Source organism: Anabas testudineus, chromosome 11 (assembly GCF_900324465.2).
Source record: "Anabas testudineus chromosome 11, fAnaTes1.2, whole genome shotgun sequence".
Taxonomy (NCBI): Eukaryota; Metazoa; Chordata; class Actinopteri; order Anabantiformes; family Anabantidae; genus Anabas; species Anabas testudineus.
Window position 1 is genome coordinate 7,231,864 of NC_046620.1, and position 19,066 is coordinate 7,250,929.

The 19,066-nt window shown below is 39.2% G+C and overlaps 1 protein-coding gene across 2 annotated transcripts in view; it reads left to right on the forward strand.

Annotated features, from left to right (window-relative positions):
- Positions 1-17,376, forward strand: part of angpt1 (angiopoietin 1) — a 91,453-nt gene extending 74,077 nt beyond the window's left edge. For both annotated transcript variants that reach the window (XM_026348762.1, XM_026348763.1), the window contains exons 10-12: positions 700-866; positions 11,961-12,091; positions 15,422-17,376. In XM_026348762.1, coding sequence (XP_026204547.1) covers positions 700-866; positions 11,961-12,091; positions 15,422-15,585 — 462 coding nt within the window. In that variant the 3' untranslated portion in view covers positions 15,586-17,376. The remainder of the gene's footprint in view (positions 1-699; positions 867-11,960; positions 12,092-15,421) is intronic.
- The last annotated feature ends 1,690 nt before the right edge of the window (positions 17,377-19,066 follow it).

Sequence of the window (19,066 nt, forward strand, 5' to 3'; positions counted from 1 at the left end):
CCATTCCTCATCACCACACACGCTCAGCACAAACAGACTTCTCCCTGACTTTTCTTACCCAGCCCACTCCACCCCCTCTTTTTCAATCTTTAATGGAGCGGGCCGGACTCTCCTGTCAGAGCTGTAATGTCATCCTGCTCTCCTCTGCAATCTGCTGTTCTCCCTGCTGTCAGAAGCACTTTGCCAGCGACCAGGACCCACTATGATCAAATATGAACTAATGCAGTTGTTTGAAGGAGTGTCCACGCATGCGGTGTATATTTTGGTAAAGAATTCTTTAACTAATAATGAGTTTAACATGTGTGACCGAAGTGGGAGACAGATATGAAAAAAGGTGTACGCGTATTTCAGCTGGTCCCAATTTGCAAACTCGTCTTCTATTTTTATAGGCAGGTAGTCTGCCCACATGGAGCATCGAGACAAAAGACATTTCTGTTGGTGGATTAACAGTCACATTATTTATATCACAAACTGTTTGCTCTGATCTTTACTTTCTTTTCTTGTTATTGACAAAAAAATGAATAGAAAAGTAAATTAGATTCCATCCCATTCATTCCACAATCCTCTGGTGTTGAGATTTTATCTGTGACTGTGAAACAAGAGGAGATAGCAAAGAAGTGTCTAATTTATGATTTACAAAACGAACATTTCCAGTGGTATTTTCACACTTTTTATTGTGATTCTTTTCTGTCACCGCAGGGTTTTGGAAGTGTGTCCGCAGAGCACTGGTTGGGGAATGAGTATGTTTATCAGTTGACCAGCCAAAGGCCGTATGCTCTCCGTGTTGAACTGACAGACTGGGACGGACACCAGGCCTTCTCACTGTATGACCGCTTCCAAATCGCTAGTGAGAAGCAAAACTACAGGTAATTCTACTCGTTTTTTTAATGCCAAGGAATACAATCGACAGCTTTTCATTGTAAACTTAGCTGTCAAAAAACATCCCTGCTACTGGATCCGATTTTGCAGAATTAGTGAAATCTCATATTTTCACCACATGTTATAGTAATATGTGGAAACAAGTGAACAACAAGAGAACTCGTTTTGGTGCAGACTGAACCTCCACAACTCCTGGCTGTATTGCCATCACATTTACTTCAAAGGTTCAATGAATCCGAATGCATATGTGCATATGCACTCATAGTGTGAGTGAACCACCATGCTGTTACGCAGCCAGTGTAGACAGCTTCATTGATTAAAATAGAATTGCGTTTGTTCCATCAGACAACCATGACACGGATGACTAAAAAATGTGACTGAAGCCTTTCCTGTGTTGACAAGCTTTTAGTCATGTCTTGACTTTTCCTGGTCTTGATCACTGCATATCAGAAAACTGTAAGCTGTGTCTTTAGCATATGTCACTAATGGAAGGAAGTAAATAGTGGAAAAATGCAATGGACTGCAGTGGAACGACCAAATGTTCAAAAGCGCTACGATATGACCATAGCTAGTTACTGTGAGCCTTGCAGACAGTTTAATCACGTCTATTCTTCTGTGTAACTCTGTGGCGTAACTCGTTTCTCATTGCAAATTCCTTCCAAACCAAATGTATTGCTTGTCATCGTCTCCTCATTGCAAAGTTTCCTTTGATTGACGCTTTGTCTTTTTGTGTTGCCGAGGCGAAGGTTTCTGTTTTCTTTTGAGGGGGTTAATGATAACAAGCCTCTCACTATGGCAGATGCCAGACTCTCTCAGATGTGGAAAACTGCTACAAATTCCAGAGTTCCAAGCAATTTCTGGCTTCGAGGGAGGCCCGTCTGACATCTCCAATTGTCCGGTTTTCACTAGACGGTTGGCTCTTTCTGATAAGAGGTCACTTTAGTTGCAACATGTCTTGTATTCAGCTTTGAATGATGAAATAAGGAACGAGATAGTATTGCTTAAAAACCTTTACCTCAATCCTTCCATTTCTTGCAGCAAAGCTCCAGAGAAGCATACAGGTCTCAAGAGTCTCCCTACAGCAGAGAGGCCATTAAGCTTGTTGCCATATCTAATTTTAAGGATTGTCTCGCGATGACAGGCGTTTCACTTCTTGTGGAGTTTGTACCTGGAGTGGGGTCCTTGGTTTTCTCAGAGGATTTGAGAACTGGATTTCAAACAAGTGGAAGAGATGTTTTTTTGTTTTGAATTTCATGCAAAGTTGAGGCTGTGTGTAACCACACTGTGAGAACCCAGTGTAACTTCATCTGTTGTCTTTATTTCTGGCTGTGGTCGAAAACTGCACATGCACTCATTTCTCAGCGTGTCAAATTTATACGGAAACGCGCAGGACCTCGCAACATGTAGCATATCTGAATATCACACCGTGACTCAGTGTATCCAAGAGAACGTTGCTGATTTAAACATTAAGCACAATTTAAAGCAAATTGTCACTGATTCTCTTTCACACATACACACTTATATTTTACGTGATCCTTGCCTGTGCTTTAATATACCACACATGACCTTTTGTTCCTTTAATTTAGGAAAGCAATAATATTTTTGCCCAGCTCAGGCAAGCAAAGGGCATCCCCGGCCATTTTAGCCTGTTTTGGATGCAGGCTCATAAAGATTAGGAGTCCAGTCGACATACTGATCCCTATAAATAGATTTGTTCTTGAAAAATAGTTGTGGTATGATAATCACACAGTGCTCCTCTGAAACACGGGCCAAAACAAACCAGATGGCCTGGGCCCAAACAAACCGACACTGCCACGTTCTCCATTCTTTCTGCTTTGGCAGCTCCCTGCTTTTAAATGTCAAATAATCTGCGACAGCCTCTGCAGACTGCATTTATTGCTCTGACACGTAAGAGATAATTGTAAGTGATAGGACCTGTCTGTTAGTTGGTTTTGGATTATTTTCTGACCTCTGCACTGGTTTACTGGAATACAGCCTGCGTCAGCGCAAGTCAGACAAACATTTATAAAGACCTCATATGGTATAGTCAGTCTGCCTGTGTCTTTCTTTCTGTGTGTCACACACACATACACACACAAAACGTACACTGTAAGAACAAAAACATATAAACACATCCAAGAAGAGGCGAGCGCCACTTGGAAACCAAGCATAATAACTGAATAGTCGAACTCAAACAATGCACACGACTCACCATTTATTATAAACAGTATTGTGCATTACTAGCCAGGAAATGTTTGTCTTGCTGCCAGCCTGGTTTTGTGTGCATTTACTGTGAAACGGAAATTGCTCAACTTGCAGAGAGGGAGGGAGGTGTGCAATTATGCCTTTGTGAAATATGGGGTCCTAATGCTTATAAATGAAATCATGAATGTGGAATTAATGTGATATTTATTACCAGCACTCTAAAAGTTTGGACCTACAACTCATCTTGATTCACTCATCCAATACTAAAAGATATTTTAGATACAACGTAAGGTGGATTTCTTTGCTCTCTGTACCGTTGGGTCTGAAGGGTATGGCGGTATAGTAGTTAAGAGCCATTTTCAGAAATGTGCTGGAACCTGGAACTTATCTCTTCATAACACAGCGGTTCTGTATGAGAGAACACAAAACACTACGATGCCGTCCCACTTACATGTTCTGCAGGCACTACCCGTCGCCTAACTCAAACACTAGGATCACATCTGACACGGACAATCTCCTGTTGTGTGCGACCTGTGTCAAAGGGCAACTCTGGACAATGACCAGACCTTGTACTCCAGATATTGTTCTGAATTCATATGTTAAAATAGCTATAGAGTCAGAGTATAAAACAACTTAATAGTATATAGGACTTTGCAATATGACCAAAATCTAATACCCAGAAAAAGGTCATTTCATTTTCACAAATATTAAGTGTTAGCACCAACTCATGAAACCCCCATTTACCAGGAGTGGAAGCAGAAGTGATCTGCTTCCATCATTATGATTCTTTCCCGTATTTGATGCTACAGGCCTCATCTGAGTCTAAGGTTTGTGTTGAGTACTAAACTTTACTTTTGATAGACTGTTTAACAAATGCAAACTGTTTAATGAGATTCTTGCATAGGTGGTAAAAGAGGTAAGTGGTGTTTGAGTCTGTTGTGGGGGTCCCATCAGTAAGTATGGTTTACAACACAGTACTTAGGTTCGGCCGTAATGGGTTTCTGTAGACTTGTGTAGACTCTGTATTGCAGTAATAAAACTGCAGTTTCCATTTACTTTAGACATTTATGACATTAATAATGTCTACACTGTATTTCAGATCAATTTAATGTGATAAAAACTGCTGCTAATCTTGTACCACAAACATAAATGGTAGTGTGTATCTGATTGTGTATCTATATGTCTTTATTTACTGTGTGTGAAGTTATTATAAACAACAGAGTTGATTAAATAGTGCATTTTGCTAGATCAGGTGAGCTGCATCAATGTAATAGCAGCCAATAGAAGAAGAAATCTACACTGACTCTGTCGACAGTGTAAGCTGACATAAGCAATGTTGTTTTAATGTGAGCATACAGTACAAATCCCGTTGACAGTACTTTGAGAGGTAAATTTGGGTTCAGTGTGTTAAGTTCCCACTGAACCACAAACTCATAATATTGTGAAATGAGCTCTTTTTGTTTTTTTCCTCATTGTGACTGAGGTCACGATAATTGCAGAGGTTACTGTCTTTATAAACAGCAGGAAAAGTCCCCTATCATCATAGAGAATTTGGTTGCAGTGATACAGCATGGGTTGGCGAAAAGAAAATAATTAAATCAAATATAATTTGATAACCTGCAATTTTTGTTGTAACAATATCATCAGATCCACATGCTGAGCTAATAACACTCATTCATCAAAGTTTGTTTGATTCAGAAATTGGACTTTGATTGATACTATTATTTTTTGTATCAATATGAATAACATAGGTGGGATTAAGTCAACCATTAAGCAAAATAGTAAAGAGGCACAAAAAAAACTAATTAGAAAAAATACAGTTGGAATGAGGAAGAATAAAAACAATTCTACACAATGCAAAACCAAATAATGTTTCAAAAAAGACAGAGTCACCCACAATGCCAGCTTAGATAAACAGTTTGAGGCAGATAACAGTGATTTCTGAGCACGACCTTAGGGTTAAAAAGGATCATAGAGATTTGTTTTTTTATATAATGTAATTTCCAATTTTTTTCTCAAACCTAAATGTTTCATTGTAAAAGTAAAACCCTGCAGTTTATTAAAAAGAGACTGATGTGTTTATAGCTAGTAAAGTAAAACAGAGATACCCATGTAATGCTGAAACCCTCTCAGGTTAGCTGCCATGGTGGGGGGACACTGTAATTAGTGGGTGTGGGAGCTTGAATCAGTCATCAGTCCACAAACAGCATAACACGACTGTAAAATATCCTTTTACAATCATGATGGAATAATCCCAGAAAGCCAACAGTCACTAATGTACTGTCAGTGCAAGTGAACATAATAATGATATTGGCAGGCCTTCAGTGCATTGCTTACGATATGTTCATGCTTTAATAATACACTCGGTCAAAGAGGGACTGGAAAACTACAACTGCATTTAGTGTCACTGTGATGCTCATTTCAGTTCGCACTTAAATCAAACATTAGTTGTGTTGTTGTATGGGAATAATGAAATCCCAAGGTTTTCTGAGCCAGATGAGAAAGAAAATAAAAAGAGACGCAGTAAGGGCAGACACACAATTAACAACTGTCGGACCAGGTCTGTTCCAGTCTCAGTGAGTTCGCTGTGCTATGTGAACACTCTGATCTAGACCCAGTCACTGCCGGTCATTTTCATAAATACTGAAAGTCAAAGCGGTCGTACTCGTTGTAAACAGCACGTACTGTTTGTGAGCGCCACTCCATGCACCACCACACATGTAGATACAGAACACGCTGTGGGGGTACTGCTGACTGCTGTTCCGGTGGGCTGCATGGTGGTGGTGCCGTTTACATCAGCATTTATGGTATGAATGCCATCTGGTAAAATAAAACCTAGATTTAGACAGGTGTAAAACAGTGAAGGCAGGAAAAAGCAACCAAATTAGACATCACTGACCAATTAAGTCCCAACCACAAATTGCTGTATTTAAAAAAAGGTTGCCATCCATGTTGGTTTTGGCACAAGAACACGTGATAACTTCTAGTCTCACAGGAGATTTTTGTACTGCCAGAATATCCAGTCGTAGTGTGGCATAAGAATTCTTGATCAAGAAAGATGAAGTGTTAAATGAGTTGAAATATTAGTGGAACGCACCCTTTCTTAACAATCGACCAAATCTGTGATTTCTATATAGAAATAAGAATTTAAAATCCAGAGGGGTGGGATTCAGGTCACTGACTGTCTCTCTATGTTTAATGCATCTTAAAAGACATGTAAAGTACCCTGGGCACCAAAGAGAAGCATCATTTCCAAGATTATTTAAGATATAAAAATTCACAGCAGCTGAATATATGCACAGACACAAGTTGAGGTTTACAGGGGAAAAATGCTTCATGTGTACGTTCAAAGCTTCCCATCTGGAAGAAGAGACTTATATGTTTATTTTTGAACGAGCCATTACATCTTTATTCAAAAACCTTTTTTGTTTGAACGGCCAAGCTCTTAAATCCAGTGATTTCTCCATGTGGTAATGGCCCAAGTTCCCCGTGGAATCAGATTGAGCTAGTTTGGATGTTTTTGCATGTGGGGATTTAAGAAAGAAATTGGCAGAGATTTAGGATCCAAAACATGGTGACCTCTTTTGTTTCCAGGACTCACACTGAGATAAGTTATGTGTACTTGAACCCGATCATTTCGAGCTTCAGGTTTCACTGTTTCCATTTCTGAAGAGATGCATCAAAGCTACATTATCAGGTCAGAAAAACAGATCAGTACAGCGACTTGTGAAAAATGATATGAATGTGATGTCCACCTGTCACAATATCCCAAATATAATCAAACTGTTTCCCTACAACACAAACCTGATTTGATGCATTATCTCTTTATTCCTTTGCTAAAATGCATATTTCAAGCAGTTTCTACTATGACCTTGTATTAATAGAACAGAAAACCCATTTCCATGATTAGGGTTTTGCTCTTTGTTAGAGAGCCAAGACACAAAGAGAAGCCGAGCTGTTATTCTGGTGTCATAGGCTATGAGTCTTGTAAAAAATATAACTGTGAGCATTAAAAAGTTTATTGTCAGCCGAAATGCACTTTACTATTCCTACGTGTATCTATACAACCTGTCTGCATCAGTGAGCCTGTGGAGATACAGTAAATGACACTCATTGGCAGGGGAGCAGCCTGACTCGGCTAGCCAGACACCTCTGTGGCCTCACAGTAGGAAACGAGCCATTGGTCAGGGTGATTAACCTCTGCAATGGGCCAATCAGACTGCAGTTCAGGAGGCTAATGACTACCAGGTGTCTGACTGCATGCGCTCGACTGTCAGTCGACTGGATTGCCATCTTCATGTCATATGAAATAAAACACGCAGGCTAAAAGTGATACCATTTTAGAAAAGCCATGCAACTGCTTTTATTTCAATACAATTTAAAGCTTCACAAAGGTTATGTGCATATTATAATGATGATTTCACACACGTCCTTATTTTCTTTTAAATCTTTAAATCTCATTTTGTACAGGTTACATTTCCTCAGACATATCATTTCTGAACCTCTCCAGCAGTTCTTTCATAGAATTACTTTATAACAGCAATATCCTCTGTTCAGAGTAGCAAGTGTGTTGGATATTGGACATGTCAGATAAAAGATAGGCTGCAAACAGGTGACATGTTAGTAGATCTAGTAGATCTGTTGCCAATCCCAGACTGCTCAACTATAATCCAACCTGTCTCTCCTCTGCGTGAAGAGAAGGGGACACGTTTAGGAGACAAACAAGATCTGTCTACTTCGGTGCAACTGCATTTCCTCAAATGCTAAAAATGATTTATAATTACTTTGCTATTTTAAGGTTCCTACTTGGGAGAGTAGTGCTACGATGCTGAGCACACTGTGTCCTTTCAAATAATTTTGGTTCCAGAGTTTTTTTCTTTAAGAATTTATCAAAACTTAATGTTATATGATAGTTTAATTGTAAGCTGTAACGTTTCAAAGTCCTGATGGAATGAACAGACTATAAAAAGGCATCAATCCATTGCCCTAGTGAGAGCATAACATTGCATTTAACTGTTCATTTTTTGTTAATGTTTGATAACAGTGTATTTAAGATTCGGTATGACAAAATGTCAATCACTGTAACCTACTTTACTTTGGAAAAGTCTCAGATACACATATCACAGTCATCTGATTCCTCACCTGACCCCTGCAAGAAGTCCTTTCCCACGTACACAGTACTCAGCTGTAATACTCCAGAGCATAGGTTCATTATGACTGAAACTGAATCTGTATCAAAAGCTTTAAGGCGTTGGTTCACCCAAATGACAGAAAAACATTTTCTCACTTACCCCTAGTGGTATTTAGTCATGCAAATAGTTTTAGTTTGAGTTGCCCAAACTTTGTTGTATCTCCTTTGGAGATGTTTGCAGCCACATTAAAACAGCAAGGATGAGTGGAATTTAATTTGTGTTCAACACATTGAATAAATACGCTTTTAATTTTTGTACTCTAGTGGAAGTTAGTTACCCTAACATGCTGTCATAAGCACAAACCGTAGTCCTACAGGCCTGTATTATTATTTTTTGCTGGTGCAACTTCGATATGTGCTGAGTGCTGCTGTCAACAAGCTGCACACTGAGTGTTGTGTTTGTGCAACATTATCGAATGCTAAGGTCACTAGCTTACTAGTTTACTCGCTATTCAAACAGACTCAGCTCAAAAACCCAGAAAATATAATTAACTACATTTACAGTAATTTGTCTGTATAAGAAGATACCAATTGGTATGATGATTGGGAACATATGTTTTGTATATTTTGGGTGTAATGATGCTCTAATGATGACAACGTTGTTGTTACTTTTACTTTCTGAATGTTGAAAAATCTCAAACAAGCCATTTGGATGTGATGTGAATGAGATGGCGTAACTACAACCATCCTCCCATTTATTAAGACCACAGAGTAAATTATTCCCCTCACAGCTCAGTATTTTGGTTACAAATGAGCCTTGACCAATCACATTACTAAGTTACTTTAACAGGAACAATCAGATTAGCAAACATTTCCTGTTAAAGTCCTGCCTGGCTGAACAGATGTCTGTCCCCTGATGCATTTCATTAATGCAAATGACTGGATGCCACCTCTCTGTCAAACTCTATGTCTCAGCGTTTTCTTCTCTCTCATTCTTAGAAACTAGCTTCAGAAAAAGATGTCTCTTGCTCATGAATTCATCACTTGGCCAACATTTGGGTTTCTACACTTATCACTTGAGTGCATAATGGTCCCTGACAGGAAGAGCTGCAGATGTCAGTTGGACTGGGAATTGTTGGTCTGGTAAATATGTGGCGGAGCCGGTAAACACAGCCGCGGACTATTTAAAGCAGCCTGTCAAAGTGTCAAGCTGAAAATCCCTCCTGATGACGTGCTTTGGAAAATGGAGAGTAACTGTGCTGTAAAGTCTGTTCTTTATCAGCGCAGTAGCAGACCCCTCATCCTTGACAGTGCATGTTTTATTCCTCAGAATCAGGAATTAGCTAATAAAAGTCAAGCTACCCGTAAGTGAGGCAATGTGTTGGCATAGGAGTTCACTATGAGCTGCAAAGTACATCAGAAAACATCTGCTGCCCAGTCGACACTAGATAATGCTTCACCATGTGCCGCAGATGACGCACTGTTCACAGGAACCTGCACATTCATACATGCAACTGGTTATGATATACTCACAGGTCCTTATCCAAACGGAGCCATGTCCAGTGGCCTTTTGGAGCCACTGATTATACGCAGCTCGCCCTCACATTGTGAGATTACATGTATTGGTTTAGTGGCTTAGTGAATTCCCCACTGAATTCCTTGTAGTCACACTTTTTTACTCCATACCAATCAACCGTTTACACAGCTGTTCAAATACAAAATTTCACATTGAATGACTTCCTAACAGTCTCCTTTTTTGAGATCTTCAACCTGAATCCTCAGAACTAGTAAGGCTGGAAGCCAAAGACGCATGCAGAGAGCTCAATCAGCTCGGTGTTGATTTGGAATATGTTACTTTCTCATCGGAAACACTAACTGGGTGCAAGGGTCACTACACACCCATGCTCCCCTGTTGTTGAGAAAGGAATTGAGGAATTTGTTATATTTGAACAATACTTAATAGTAGAGACCTCACTGGTGTGGTGCTGCAGTTGTGCTCTCTAAATGTTGAGAGAAAGTGAAACTGAGAGAGAGAGGGAGGGAAAGACACAAAGACATTAAGAGAAAACAAATGTGTGGATACAAAGGCGTGTTCTGCTGGTAATGGTACATGTAGTTTTGCCAAAGGGTGCAGGAATAATGAAACCATAGCATTTCTCACTCATACTCATACCAGTTTTAGGTTTTGTGATGAGCATCAAGTGTGAATTCAGTAACTTACCAGCTAGACATGCCCTAACTTAATAACGGTAGATGATCCTCTTTACAATCCCTTGCACAGCAGTGGCTTTAAGCAGTAAAAGGAGGACTGGGCAAAGTTGCCATAGTTAGACAGACAAAGCCAATAGCACCATCTACAGTAACTACAACTTTCTTAGTTTTTTTTTCAATTTCAGTTTCTAAAATAATGTACAAATTAACTAAGTAATTAATGCAAATATACTCATGATGAAATGATAACTTCGGTGTGAATCACTACTTTATTTAAAAGGAGATAATGATCACTTATTTCACTTCTACTTAGGTAATTATTTGTTTAGTGCCAAGCAGCTTATTTAAAATTGATTCTAAATAATTTATTAAAAAGTGACTTGTGTGCAGACACCCAGATGTGTGGGAAGCAATAATGAGACACTGGTTCTTGTACATAGTGTCTGCTCCTAATTAACTTTTCGTGTAAGTAGGTCAACTTGATTTTGAGTTCTTCAGCAACAACCTGGCAACCAGTGCTACGGTACTTGCTACTAGCCGAACACTTAGTTCCTAATCATCCGTTAGTGAAATTAAACATTGATTTAGGTATTTTGCAATGCAAAAATACCATTGCAATGATTTCTATCTTTGCCATGCGACACAAATTGCTGATACAACAATTAGTTTCCAATGAACAAGCCAAAAACCTTTTACATTCCACTCCCCAGCTACAGGGTTCACCATAAAATCACAACCTGTTTACTGATGACACTCTTCTCAGCTTCAGCCTCTATCCAGAAACCTGGATTTATGTGTTGCATACGCAGTTCTGGTCTGGTGGTGGGAATATACAGTATGTTCACTCAGCAGTCTCTGAGAGAATCTATTGTAGATTCTGCCTAGTTTTCACTCTACAGTTAATGCACACCTAAAGCTTTCTGACACACTCATATAAAATACTTTTAAATTGGCCTCATCTAAAATATTAGTGTTGTGACAGCAAATGCAAAGTGCAAGGAATGTAACATTATGAGGGGAGGAAGAACAGTAGGAACTGTGCAGTTAAACAGAAGGAGACAAGACACAGAGAAATATTGCATACTTGGATGCCAAGACCCACTGTGAGTATGCCCTGTGTGTCCAGCTATAGTTTGCTTATTGCTCTTACAAGTCTGTACTTCATGATTCATGTCTGTTATGATGGTGTAAATTAAGGTACCCTCGCTGTGCAGATGGAAATGTGATTCCCAGACATTTTCTAACTGTCTGTCTCTTTAGCTCTTTCCGTCTGTAACTCTTCCTATTCTCTTTTTCTTTCATTCTTTATTTTATATCGTCTCTACCTGGTTAATGTTGTTGCAGGTGTTCTAAATGTACTCAGTCACAACAAAAAATAAATATCTCTCAGGAGACGTGTCTTTCAGCTTATTATGTCTACTTGCTGTCTTTATTGCTTCCACTGCTTACTCCACCATACTCTTCTCCCCCTTCCTCCCCCTAATGTGTTTTCATGTCCTGACTCCCTTGTCTTCTACCTCCTGATGTCTTTCAGGCTGTCCCTGAAAAGTCACAGTGGGACTGCCGGCAGACAGAGCAGTCTAGTAATCCATGGAGCAGACTTCAGCACCAAGGACATGGACAATGACAACTGCCTGTGCAAGTGCGCCCTCATGTTAACCGGGGGTAAGTACAGTCATAAAGAAGACCTATGTGTACAGCACCATTATCTGTTTTATGCATGATTCACATTTGTTGTAACGTAATCGCCAGTGCAACTGCTGATATTTGAGAACGCACAAAATTGCGCAAAAACTGTGAAATGATGTAAAGTAGATTCATTTAAAGCTGCTGTAGTAGATTGTTTTGGCCAATAAGGGGCAGTGCAGCAACCTCCTAACATTCAAATATCATCGCCTTTAAAATTCATATAGTGAATATGTTGCATGTTCATTTAAGTTGTGTTTCCAGCCAGCTAGCATGCATAAGTTCAATCGCTGTTTTGGTCTCCACTAACTGCTGAGTGAAATATCTAATGTTTTATCTGATAAATGATCCGTTATGCTCAAAAGTTAGTTGCTAACTTTGTCTTCCTGATGCTCGGTGCTTGAAAAGTGGAAACAGTCAGTTTATCAAAGCTTTTTTGTTGAAAAGAGCTGCATATTGCAGCTGAAAATAAAAACAGTAAAGCTGGGTAATAATTTAACCATTCAGCGTTTTTAAATACAAATAGGTTTGTGTAACCTTAACATTAAAAATGACACCATCGTCTAAGTTTACGCGATTCTTTCCTCACCTGACTTCTTTTTAGCAATGTTGCCACATTGCTAGATTTCAGCAATTTACTTGCTAAGTCCAGTGTTTTTATGACCAAATGGAAATAGATAAAGTTCCAACTAAGGTCCAAGTTGTAAAGAAGTGGAATTATCCTTTAGCCATTTGTTTCCATATAGCACCATGGAGACAATAAAATGTAATATAGAAGAAAACAATGCCATCTAACCAATCCATCTAACCTTTTAAAAGTAACTTTCTCTGACAGGCTTCATGACCAACCCCACAATGTTCATTGCCCATTCTTTAAGAGCAGGTCATTATGCTCTCACAACGTGCTCTTTGCAAACATGTGGTGGGCTAACATGTCCACTTATACATCTATCTGCACCTATTAGGCTATATTCTACATCTCCTTCCAGTTGCACTGTGGTTGGAGCACATTAGAAAATTCCCTGGGCGCAGCACCAAGTGTCAGAGACATTTATAATGCTGTGTAAGTGGAGCCCACTGACCCTTGCAGTCACCTCATGGCAGCTCTATTGCTGTGGAGTCCTGACCTGGTACTAATCAAGGAATTCTAAATGCAGATTTAAGATCAGCATTACCTCTTAGGTCATTATAAATGAAGTGGGGTAAAGGGAACTGGCATCTGAGTGCCGATCAACACCCCCACTCCGCATGATTCATGGCCTGCTTATGACCAGCCAGGCGGAGAGGTATGACAACATGTAGCCTGAGTTAAGGCTGGTCTGAAACCACCACTGTGCTAGGTATAGGATATACAGTACATTATATCATCTCATTTATTTCTTCGATTTTCAAGAGCAGGGCTGACATTAAATGATGCGAGTGTCTAAAACATGCAAGCGGAAAATAGTTCTCTCCTACATCTGCCGTGTTAAGAATACAGAGGAGGATGATGTGTACACACATCATGTATATTTTTTCCCAAAACCAGAAGATAAAGAAGGGATAACACACCGATAGTAGGAGGTAGGGGGGTTCCGTATATCAACAGAACAGACTGCTTTAGGTAGGTCCCTTTACGTTTTATATAGTAAGAAATCCCTATGTTTTTACAAGCCAGTGAAATTCTCTGGCCTGGAAACAGAGAGGATACTCATCATAAATCCAAAAGGATTGCTGTTGTACATACTAAATGTTTATGTGTGTGATGGCAGTTGTCTGGTCTGCAGTTTATCAACAAGTATAGGATGGTTACTAGAAAAAGGGAAGAGGAATAGTGCGGGTTACCTGTTGTTTTGCTCTGCACAAGGTGTGTACATTGACTCGTTTTAGGTTAATTACTGAAAAGTAGCTGTCTTCTGTGTTTGTGAGTAAAACTTGTCAAAAGTGAACCACACAATATTATACTTGGGCCCCTAAAAACCAAAACAGTGAGCTAAAAAATGTTAATTCACCTTATAGAAATGAGAGAAAGTGCAGAGTAGGGTTATACTTTTCCTGTGGGTGTATAATTACAAGTAGCCCATGTGACATTACACATTAATTATTACCTTTCGTAATTTTGGTCCATCAACAAGATCCCGTTCTTTTTGGACCATTTCTCATTGAATTTCATGCAAAAATTACAGCAGAGCAGTTTCACCGGCACCACCTTCCTGAAAATAATTGCAGTTGTGGTAATGTACAGGGGTGTTCACCAGTTTCCATGCTATAGTGTGTCTTTTTGATGAAGTAGAAATCAATGTGAAATCTATATACGTGTGATCTGTGCCAGCAAGGGCAGAGTATTGCTCCTGATTACTGACACGTCTTATGAAATTTCATACTCTAGTCCACGGTGGTATTTAGGTCTGTCAGAGGAGAGAGGAAAATCACTGCTATTTGTCACTTTGTGAGTGACACATGCCATGCTTTGCATATGTTCTATATCTGACTGTATCAGTAAGGGTGTGTTTACTAGAACATATTTAAGACTTGAATAGACTTTATATCCAGCAGGTATCAGTGTCATTCAGAAAAAAGGACACACACAAGTTGAAATATATATGAAAGGTCTAATTAAAACACAGGCTTATTATTATATAATTAAAGACGTTGCATGGTTATTTATATTCCACAGCTTTGGACCACAATAGCAGATGGCTGGTACTTGATAATTCTATTTAATATTTCTATTAAATCTAATGCACAGGTACAGAGGAAGACAGATACTAAATATGGAGGTGCAAAAAGGATTCAGACCCTTAAAAACTAATAATAAAAATCCAAATAAGTCTTAAAAAAAGACAGGAAGCCAAAAGGTAACCACCCTTCAAGTGCAACCATATCTACCCTTTCTCTGCATAAAGGGTAGAGTTAGGGGAATTCACGAAGTGTCACCTTGGAAGTAGAATAAAGTTTCTCATGCCGTTCGCTCCTCTCATGTCCAGCTGGAGCTCATGTGTATACACTCCTGCTTAAAATAGAATGAGGTACCGAAAGTGTTCAGCAACAGGTACTGGCACGCCACTGAACCCAGTGACAGGAACACATGGAGCAGATAGCAGTGAAATGGTGTCCAAACCATTTCCATGACCCTGTGGTAGAGGCCTTGGCAACCTTGAACCAGTGACAAACCTATGATTGAAGTGACTGTGTCTATGCTTTTCATGTTTTTTTTTCTTGTTATATACAATAAAACTGACATAGAGTCAGACTACTGTAAATCATTTTACTCTAATTTATAGGGATCATATTAAAAAAAAAATCTCCTTGCTAACATTTTCATTTCAGGTTGGTGGTTTGATGCCTGCGGCCCGTCCAACCTGAACGGCATGTACTTCACCCAAGGTCAACACATAGGGAAGTTGAACGGTATCAAGTGGCATTACTTCAAGGGCCCCAGCTACTCGCTACGAGCCACAGCCATGATGATCCGCCCTTTGGACTTCTCCTAGTCTTCTGGACTGCTGAACTTTTAACTTACAAATGGCTAGGTAGCATATTAGAGGGACGCTTTCTATCCTATCTTCGTCTCATCTCATTTTGCTGGCCATGGGAGTCATCCAGTAAATGTTTTATTCAACCTTGTTCTTCCCCAGAGCAGCTGCTATTGCTGTGCTACTGTTGCTTCAAAATCTTTTCCCTAATTGAACTGAAAAGCAGTCATGGGAAGGAAAACGGGGCGTGAAATGAATCACTAGAACTGATTTCTATTCTAAATAAACAGATTCAACAAATGTTTGCTTGAATTTGTGCACACGTTGCGCACGCTATAAGTTCAGCTAGAAAAATGCTAGCATGATATACCACAGTTCCATTTTCTTGCGGACCTGTGTTGTAATTTGAAGGACTTGAACTCTTCTTATTAATGAAAAGCAGCTATCACAGAGCAGCGCTCACTGTACTGCAGGACAGAAGTTATCTGTCACTTTGAGGACTCGAATGAGAAATCTGGCTTTTATATTAAAATGTTGTGCACAGAATGAACCCCATAAATCTTTTAAATGTATTCTATATTGTGTTTTATTACTATTTCTATTATTCCAATGGTATACAATATACAAAGTGAGATGGAATTGTCTTTTGTACTGTACAGTGTATATTGAATTTTTATCTGCATCGTGTATAAACCACACGCTGGACCCTGACATTCTCGAAGTGTTGATGGACAGTTGGTAATAGTTAGGAGGGTCACTTGCAGTATTTGCTGGCAATTACACACTTGCTGTCTCGACAGAGCGTGATTATTTTTAAGTTCAACATGTGAGGTTGTTATTGGATTAGATTCTGGACTCAGATTCATTTGCCTTTGATATTGGCTGAGAAACATCTGACATTTGCCAAGGATCAGAGTGTGAGTGATCATCTTACCTCTGCTGAATATGAATAACAAGGACATTATTTCTGATGCATTTCATTAGTAACATAACAATTACAGCTGTGTGTGTATGGGGGAAGAAAATGCATGTTTGTGGATATACGTAATATAGGTTAGTGGACATTCAAACTTACACAGAAACATGCAATATATTCCTTAGTATAATGATGAAGGACCATGTTGTGATCCTTCCATAATCACAAAGATGTAATTGCTTATATTAAGCTGATGTCCCCTCCACAAGTTGATTTAATTTGTGTTTTTAATACCCCTTCTTGACAGTTTCATCATGTCCTAACCTTTGACCTCAAGACAAATATCATCAAGACGAGTTACTTCCAAGATATTTTTCACAGGCATCAACATTGCACACTATCATTCTACAGCCAGTTTCTGTTTCTCATCAATGCAACTTAGAAAATAAGGGAGCTGGAGTTGGATATGAAGCATAAAATTAATGATCCCACCAAGTGATTCGTGTGAACACATATTTCATAACTTCCAGCTTATAACAACAGAATCTACTTTGGAGTATTTACTAAAGGTACAAATGGTGAGAACCAGGTTCTGGAACTTGTAAAATTGCAATTGACATGTTTATTAGCATACTCAAATTGTATAATTTAACATGTGTGTATGTAAAGCAGCTTTCCTGAGGAAAGCTAATCTTTCTTCTGTTTTCACTCTGCCAGAAGTGCAACAGTGTTTTGAAGTTGAGTATAAAACATAGACTATAATAACCCTGGAGAAATGTGCCTTTGATAACTCTGCTTTTACCTCCATAATTGTAGATTTGCAGATTTATTTAAACATTTTTTTGTAACATGTGGTCAGTGTTGTGTTGCTAGATTAAATAAAGGAGCATGTGATGCACTAATGTTTTCAATCTGCATTTAGGCTGCACTTTTTGACTCATATTAATCTGATGACAGACATGGGTTTAAAGTCAGGGCTCCCAATCTTGGCCCTTGTTACCTCTTTTTTAATGAGACTTCAAAAAGCTTCCTTTCTTGATAATATCTTCAACAGCAGTTCAAACCTTCCTATACTGTATGTCATGCAAAACAAGCTCATTGGCGCAGAAAGACATGAGATAAATCAGAGAGATAGACAGACGTGCTCTCTTCTGCCATATTCAGGACCAAACCAGGTGGTGCAAAGATTAGAACTCCAGGCAGTGGAGTGGCTATTGTCTCGAGTGTTCACTTGCTTGCTAGTGGCTATGATAGATTGCCAAAGTGTTAAAACGATGCTGTCAGGACCTGTAGTGTCTCTTCATAGTTGACATTCCTGGGCTTAATCAGAGGTTAAACAAATTACTGCAGTCTGCAAACCAGTGTGTGTCCTTCAGCGCCTGCACTGACCCAACACCCTCACTGGAATGTGTTCTATAGAGAGTCTGAAGCAGCAGAGTGTGAAGAGCGTCCGCACAAGCTGGCAAACACCTATGTGGGCCTTAAGCTTTGTCCTCTCTTGGTGTGAGGACAGGAAGTACTAAGAACCATTTCTAAACTGGGGGAAGTTTTGACTCCTGTGGACAGAGTGGCGTTTCACTCCATGTAATCTTCACATAGGCATAAGCAACATCTTAAGACCACACCCAGGCTGCTGCGAACACATTTTTTTACTGCTAACTGAGGAGGAGCTGAGGTAGATGGGACTCCCAGAGAGAGGTTGGGGCCTGAAATGAATACAGACAAACAGTGTTGGCCACCAACCAAATCAGATATGACAGAACACATTACCTGCAGTATAAATGCTCAGAGCCACTGAATCCCCTAAAGAGACCGTGTGGACATGTAAGAATGAATAAAAAGAGAGAGGAAGTGAATGTAAAAACAGAACATCTGTCTTTCGCCCTTTCTCGTTCACTTATATCAGCTTTAATCATAAACTGCTTCATTAATATGCTCTTAATTTAAATAGTGAATGTGCCCTGTAGCGTCCACCATTAGCTGTTATCTCAGATTGTTGGACTTTACGTTGGCAGAGACAGTGAATTTATTTCCTTTAGAGTTTCTCTAAATGTCACATCAGTGAAACTACAGAATGTGTTTGCTAATACTACATAATATAAAGTACTGGCTATACCAACCAATCTATTGGTTAACAGGAATTGGTATAACATATATTGTCCAAGGTCATGACTTGTTTATTTCATATAAAGTCCATTACTACTATTAATACTATTTATAGTCTGTGATGTTACTTGTCAGTGTGTGTGTGACTCTTCTTGTTATTCTGCAGTAATTCAAGTTACTGTACCTTTATCTATTTATAACTGTATTATCTGCAAGTGATTTTGTTCTTTATTTTACACTGTTCTGATTTGCAATTACCTCCAGTAAATACTTAAAACGTCAACTGGTATCTGGAACCTGTACTGGAGGAGTGTTTAGCTTGCTGCATAGCTGTACAATCACATATAATGGGCAGAAGAAAGCCCTGTGTTTTGGCTTCCTTAAAGACTGTGACATCATTTTGCCTGACTGGTGTTTGACTGGTGACTTGACTTGATGACTCGATCTTAGATGCTTTTGTGTTGAGGAACAATCACC